The sequence below is a fragment of the Nanorana parkeri genome, unplaced genomic scaffold (assembly GCF_000935625.1).
Source record: "Nanorana parkeri isolate BGI_ZX_2015 unplaced genomic scaffold, ASM93562v1 scaffold2382, whole genome shotgun sequence".
Lineage (NCBI taxonomy): Eukaryota > Metazoa > Chordata > Amphibia > Anura > Dicroglossidae > Nanorana > Nanorana parkeri.
In genome coordinates, this window is record NW_017308650.1 from 2,275 (window position 1) to 9,929 (window position 7,655).

The 7,655-nt window shown below is 49.6% G+C and overlaps 1 protein-coding gene across 1 annotated transcript in view; it reads left to right on the forward strand.

Annotated features, from left to right (window-relative positions):
- Window positions 1-945: 945 nt before the first annotated feature.
- Window positions 946-7,655, forward strand: part of RRP8 (ribosomal RNA processing 8, methyltransferase, homolog (yeast)) — a 15,081-nt gene continuing 8,371 nt past the window's right edge. The window contains exons 1-3 of the mRNA XM_018573443.1: window positions 946-1,041; window positions 5,273-5,384; window positions 7,474-7,624. Coding sequence (XP_018428945.1) covers window positions 5,283-5,384; window positions 7,474-7,624 — 253 coding nt within the window. The 5' untranslated portion in view covers window positions 946-1,041; window positions 5,273-5,282. The remainder of the gene's footprint in view (window positions 1,042-5,272; window positions 5,385-7,473; window positions 7,625-7,655) is intronic.

The window sequence follows — 7,655 nt, forward strand, 5'->3', positions numbered from 1 at the left end:
GCTAGGATACACCCCCCCATGAATATATGGGGGTTCTCTAGGATACACCCCCCCCCATGAATATATGGGGGTTCTCTAGGATACACCCCCCCTCATGTATATATGGGGGTTCTCTAGGATACACGCCCCCTCATGTATGTATGCAATAGGCCCCTCCCCCATCTATAGTGAATTCTCTGTCATATACAGCAAGCCCCATATTGTACACAGGGTACCCTCCACTCCATACAGAAGCCCTGTATACAGCACCCCCCTCTAGTATATACGTATGTATACAGACAATGTATACACAGAGCCCTCATCCATCCACCGCACACATTCTCCTCTCCCATTACCAGTCTCCGAGATGCAGCCTCTCCGCCTACACCCTCCGTGCGCGCGCCCCGGGTACACCACTACGTCCGCGCTCCCGAACACCCACGTCACATTCCCCGGCAGGGTGTCACTGTGGGGCGGGTCTCAATCCGAAAACGTCCAATGACGGAGGTCGATGGGCGGGAATTAGCGGGCAGCGACGAATGGGAAAGCGAAACGCTGATGAATGAGGGGGGCTTGGCCGGTGGGCGTGAGCGGCCAATAGCAGCGGGAGAGCCCGGAGTGGGCTGTCCCGCACGCTGGCTGAGCTCATTGACCATATATAGGGAGGTGGAGAGACAACTGGCAAGAGCACGTGATCCAGGGACGGCCATAGCAACTTCACACACCCAGAAGGGAAGGGGAGCGGGAAGGCGGGGTCATGCTGACAGGATATAGCGGTTCGGGGTGATTACCTAGCTGGTTACTGTGGCGACAAGTATTCTTCGGAGCATTTAATTGTCACGTTTCCCACCCAGCAGAGTCCGACCATTGATATGCATTGTAATAAATCAGCTCCAGAAGTCCCCTCTGCTGGAATTACATCAGCTCTTCTATGGAGGTTCTAATGCTGCAGTTACAGTCCTCCACCAGCAGGGAGCGATCAGCAACCACAAACCACACAGCCGCTCTGTCCTTATCTCCTCTCTATGGTAATAACACATGGACAACCGACTGAGCTAAGCTGTGAGTATTTCTGAATCCTCTTCAAGAGGAGCAATAACCCCATAGGAAGGAATGATACAATGTAGAGGAGTGATGATCCCATAGGAGGGAATAATACAATGTAGAGGGGTGATGACCCCATAGGAAGGAATGATACAATGTAGAGGAGTGATGATCCCATAGGAGGGAAGGATACAATGTAGAGGAGTGATGACCCCATAGGAAGGAATGATACAATGTAGAGGAGTGATGATCCCATAGGAGGGAATAATACAATGTAGAGGAGTGATGATCCCATAGGAGGGAAGGATACAATGTAGAGGGGTGATGATCTCATAGGAGGGAAGGATACAATGTAGAGGGGTGATGATCCCATAGGAGGGAATAATACAATGTAGAGGGGTGATGACCCCATAGGAGGGAAGGATACAATGTAGAGGAGTGATGATCCCATAGGAAGGAATGATACAATGTAGAGGAGTGATGATCCCATAGGAGGGAATAATACAATGTAGAGGAGTGATGATCCCATAGGAGGGAAGGATACAATGTAGAGGAGTGATGATCCTATAGGAGGGAAGGATACAATGTAGAGGAGTGATGATCCCATAGGAGGGAATAATACAATGTAGAGGGGTGATGACCCCATAGGAGGGAATGATACAATGTAGAGGAGTGATGATCTCATAGGAGGGAAGGATACAATGTAGAGGAGTGATGATCCCATAGGAGGGAAGGATACAATGTAGGGGAGTGATGATCCCGTAGGAGGGAATGATACAATGTAGAGGAGTGATGATCACATAGGAGGGAATGATACAATGTAGAGGAATGATGATCCCATAGGAGGGAATGATACAATGTAGAGGAGTGATGATCTCATAGGAGGGAAGGATACAATGTAGAGGAGTGATGATCCCATAGGGGGGAAGGATACAATGTAGAGGAGTGATGATCCCATAGGAGGGAATAATACAATGTAGAGGGGTGATGATCCCATAGGAGGGAATAATACAATGTAGAGGGGTGATGACCCCATAGGAGGGAAGGATACAATGTAGAGGAGTGATGATCCCATAGGAGGGAAGGATACAATGTAGAGGAGTGATGATCCCATAGGAGGGAAGGATACAATGTAGAGGAGTGATGATCCCATAGGAGGGAAGGATACAATGTAGAGGAGTGATGATCCCATAGGAGGGAAGGATACAATGTAGAGGAGTGATGATCCCATAGGAGGGAAGGATACAATGTAGAGGAGTGATGATCCCATAGGAGGGAAGGATACAATGTAGAGGAGTGATGATCCCATAGGAGGGAAGGATACAATGTGGAGGAGTGAGGATCCCATAGGAGGGAAGGATACAATGTAGAGGAGTGATGATCCCATAGGAGGGAAGGATACAATGTGGAGGAGTGAGGATCCCATGGGAGGGAAGGATACAATGTAGAGGAGTGATGATCCCATAGGAGGGAAGGATACAATGTGGAGGAGTGAGGATCCCATAGGAGGGAAGGATACAATGTGGAGGAGTGAGGATCCCATGGGAGGGAAGGATACAATGTGGAGGAGTGATGATCCCATAGGAGGGAAGGATACAATGTGGAGGAGTGAGGATCCCATAGGAGGGAAGGATACAATGTAGAGGAGTGATGATCCCATAGGAGGGAAGGATACAATGTAGAGGAGTGATGATCCCATAGGAGGGAAGGATACAATGTGGAGGAGTGAGGATCCCATAGGAGGGAAGGATACAATGTGGAGGAGTGATGATCCCATAGGAGGGAAGGATACAATGTGGAGGAGTGAGGATCCCATGGGAGGGAAGGATACAATGTAGAGGAGTGATGATCCCATAGGAGGGAAGGATACAATGTGGAGGAGTGAGGATCCCATAGGAGGGAAGGATACAATGTGGAGGAGTGAGGATCCCATGGGAGGGAAGGATACAATGTAGAGGAGTGATGATCCCATAGGAGGGAAGGATACAATGTGGAGGAGTGAGGATCCCATAGGAGGGAAGGATACAATGTGGAGGAGTGAGGATCCCATGGGAGGGAAGGATACAATGTAGAGGAGTGATGATCCCATAGGAGGGAAGGATACAATGTGGAGGAGTGAGGATCCCATAGGAGGGAAGGATACAATGTGGAGGAGTGAGGATCCCATGGGAGGGAAGGATACAATGTAGAGGAGTGATGATCCCATAGGAGGGAAGGATACAATGTGGAGGAGTGAGGATCCCATAGGAGGGAAGGATACAATGTGGAGGAGTGAGGATCCCATGGGAGGGAAGGATACAATGTAGAGGAGTGATGATCCCATAGGAGGGAAGGATACAATGTGGAGGAGTGAGGATCCCATAGGAGGGAAGGATACAATGTGGAGGAGTGAGGATCCCATGGGAGGGAAGGATACAATGTAGAGGAGTGATGATCCCATAGGAGGGAAGGATACAATGTGGAGGAGTGAGGATCCCATAGGAGGGAAGGATACAATGTGGAGGAGTGAGGATCCCATGGGAGGGAAGGATACAATGTAGAGGAGTGATGATCCCATAGGAGGGAAGGATACAATGTGGAGGAGTGAGGATCCCATGGGAGGGAAGGATACAATGTGGAGGAGTGATGATCCCATAGGAGGGAAGGATACAATGTGGAGGAGTGAGGATCCCATGGGAGGGAAGGATACAATGTAGAGGAGTGATGATCCCATAGGAGGGAAGGATACAATGTGGAGGAGTGAGGATCCCATGGGAGGGAAGGATACAATGTGGAGGAGTGATGATCCCATAGGAGGGAAGGATACAATGTGGAGGAGTGAGGATCCCATAGGAGGGAAGGATACAATGTGGAGGAGTGAGGATCCCATGGGAGGGAAGGATACAATGTAGAGGAGTGATGATCCCATAGGAGGGAAGGATACAATGTGGAGGAGTGAGGATCCCATAGGAGGGAAGGATACAATGTGGAGGAGTGAGGATCCCATGGGAGGGAAGGATACAATGTAGAGGAGTGATGATCCCATAGGAGGGAAGGATACAATGTGGAGGAGTGAGGATCCCATAGGAGGGAAGGATACAATGTGGAGGAGTGAGGATCCCATGGGAGGGAAGGATACAATGTAGAGGAGTGATGATCCCATAGGAGGGAAGGATACAATGTGGAGGAGTGAGGATCCCATAGGAGGGAAGGATACAATGTGGAGGAGTGAGGATCCCATGGGAGGGAAGGATACAATGTAGAGGAGTGATGATCCCATAGGAGGGAAGGATACAATGTGGAGGAGTGAGGATCCCATAGGAGGGAAGGATACAATGTGGAGGAGTGAGGATCCCATGGGAGGGAAGGATACAATGTAGAGGAGTGATGATCCCATAGGAGGGAAGGATACAATGTGGAGGAGTGAGGATCCCATAGGAGGGAAGGATACAATGTGGAGGAGTGAGGATCCCATGGGAGGGAAGGATACAATGTAGAGGAGTGATGATCCCATAGGAGGGAAGGATACAATGTGGAGGAGTGAGGATCCCATGGGAGGGAAGGATACAATGTGGAGGAGTGATGATCCCATAGGAGGGAAGGATACAATGTGGAGGAGTGAGGATCCCATGGGAGGGAAGGATACAATGTAGAGGAGTGATGATCCCATAGGAGGGAAGGATACAATGTGGAGGAGTGAGGATCCCATGGGAGGGAAGGATACAATGTGGAGGAGTGATGATCCCATAGGAGGGAAGGATACAATGTGGAGGAGTGAGGATCCCATAGGAGGGAAGGATACAATGTGGAGGAGTGAGGATCCCATGGGAGGGAAGGATACAATGTAGAGGAGTGATGATCCCATAGGAGGGAAGGATACAATGTGGAGGAGTGAGGATCCCATAGGAGGGAAGGATACAATGTAGAGGAGTGATGATCCCATAGGAGTGAATGATACAATGTGGAGGAGGGAAGGATACAATGTAGAGGAGTGATGATCCCATAGGAGGGAATGATACAATGTAGAGGAGTGATGATCTCATAGGAGTGAATGATACAATGTAGAGGAGTGATGATCCCATAGGAGGGAAGGATACTATGTGGAGGAGTGAGGATCCCATAGGAGGGAAGGATACAATGTAGAGGAGTGATGATCTCATAGGACGGAATGATCTCATTCAACCACATCTGGTTCTCTATATACCGTCGTCACTCTTTATTATGGGGATCATATACATCATTGTTCATGTTCACTTCTCTCCCTGCACAGAGACGCCGCCATGTTTGATGCGGGGGAGTGGAACGATAACCAGGAGGTGCAGGAACTGACGGAGAGTCTGTTGAGCACCCAGAAGAGAGCGCCCGATGCCAAGCAGGACAAGGTGGGTGCACTCGGCTGAATGACATCTTCTGCCTGACTGGACCAGGCGGACACAATGCCTTGAGATGGCTGCTCAGCCCAATCACAGGCCTTTCCTCAGTGTGGCCATATACCCCCAACTGGGCCAGCGAGGGGAATGATGGAAAAAATGTCAGTCAGTGAAATGTTATCACTGTTTAATTGTGATGTGACTTCCACATTTACGTCTTTGCTGTACCATACACTGTATTGCCAAACACGCACATGACCTTTAATGGCATCCCAGTCTTAGTCCGTAGGGTTCAGTATTGGGTTGGCTCCGCCCTTTGCCGCTATAACAGCTTCAACTCTTCTGGGAAGGCGTCCACAAAGTTTAGGAGTGTGTCTATGGGAATGTTGGACCATTTGTGAGGTCTGGTGCTGATGTTGGGGGAGGGGCTCGCAGTCTCCGCCTCTAATTCATCCCAAAGGTGTTCTATGGGGTTGAGGTCAGGACTCTGTGCGGCCAGTCACGTTCCTACCCCCCAAACTCCCTCATCCATGTCTTTATGGACCTTGCTTTGTGCACTGGTGCGCAGTCATGTTGGAACAGGAAGGGGCCGTCCCCAAACTGTTCCCACAAAGTTGGGAGCATGAAATTGTCCAAAATGTCTTGGTGTGCTGATGCCTTAAGAGTTCCCTTCACTGGAACTAAGGGGCCAAGCCCAACCCCTGAAAAACAACCCCACACCATAATCCCCCCTCCACCAAACTTTACACTTGGCACAATGCAGTCAGGCAAGTACCGTTCTCCTGGCAACCGCCAAACCCAGACACGTCCATCGGATTGCCAGACAGAGAAGCGTGATTGGTCACTCCAGAGAACACGCCTCCACTTCTCTAGAGTCCAGTGGCGGCGTGCTTTACACCACGGCATCCCACGCTTTGCATTGCACTTGGTGATGTGCGGCTTGGATGCAGCTGCTCGGCCATGGAAACCCATTCCATGAAGCTCTCTACGCACTGTTGTTGTGCCAATCTGAAGGCCACATGAAGTTTGGAGGTCTGTAGCTATTGGCTCTGCAGACAGTTGGAGACTTCTGTGCGCTTCAGCATGCGCTGACCCCGCTCTGTCATGTGACGTGGCCTACCACTTCCTGGCTGAGTTGCTGTTGTTCCCGGTTGCTTCCACTTTGTTATAATACCAGTAACAGGTGACCGCGGAATATTTAGTAGCCGGGAAATGTCACGGAACACCTGAATCCAATGATTTGGAGGGGGAGGGGCAATACTTTTGGCAATATTGTGTATTTCATGATATCACATATTCCGATCTATAGATTCTCCTTTTTACACTGCGGCTGCTTTGCTTCTACAACCCCCGAGACACCTCAGCCATGTAGAGTGATAGTTTTCCTGATTGAGCCCAACCCAAAGACTTGCACTGAGAAGAAGAGAAAAGCGCAATCCCCATGCAGTCCTCCTGAGCAGGAAGCACAGCCTGCATCTGTAATAAACATGTCTGCCGCCATATGCACATGTACACATAAAAATAAACAGCAGGTTGGTTGTTATTGACATCCGCTTCCATATCTGAACGGCTCCGTGTCTGGGTTATGTTAGAGTTTGAAGTGTATGTCGTGTTTTGGATGGAGCTGGGAAGGATAGGAACCCCTGTCAGGTTTTTACTGTTATCTGGGGATCTAATAAAGAGATTTTCCATCGCTTCCTGTTCTGCTGAAGATGGCACTTTCAGACAGGAAGTGAAGGAAAATCTGCAACATATGTATGAAGTCCACAATAAGATTTTAATGAAGTTCACTCAAATCCAACGCGTTTCGGGGGCTTGGAGCTGTAGTGTCATCAGTGGAAGATTCCAGGGCGGAGCAGACGACATGAAGATACAAATCGGTCATTCCGGTGATTGTGCCGATTTGGGTCCTCGTTACTATTCACAATGTACGGACCTTGATCATAGGTTCTGAGGCATCAGGGTCCATACATTATCAAGAAGAACCAATCGGAAGAATTGTACACTCTGTGCTGGAACGGGATTGGCTGGTATTGGTGAGGTGGAGTACTTTATATAAATGGCCTCCATTGTTACCCATCATCCTTCTGTCGCTTCCCAGGGCGCCATCAGCAGGCGGAAGAGACTGAAGAGGAATCGCCAGCTTCTTGAGATCCTCCAAACACTGAAATCCTCCAGTGCCCAGAACCCCGACCTCCCGCCACCCCTAGAAGATGTCGGTCCTCCGGGGAAGCAGAGGAAGGTGACACCAGGTGGTAAGTGGTCAACTCTGGAAGTATACAG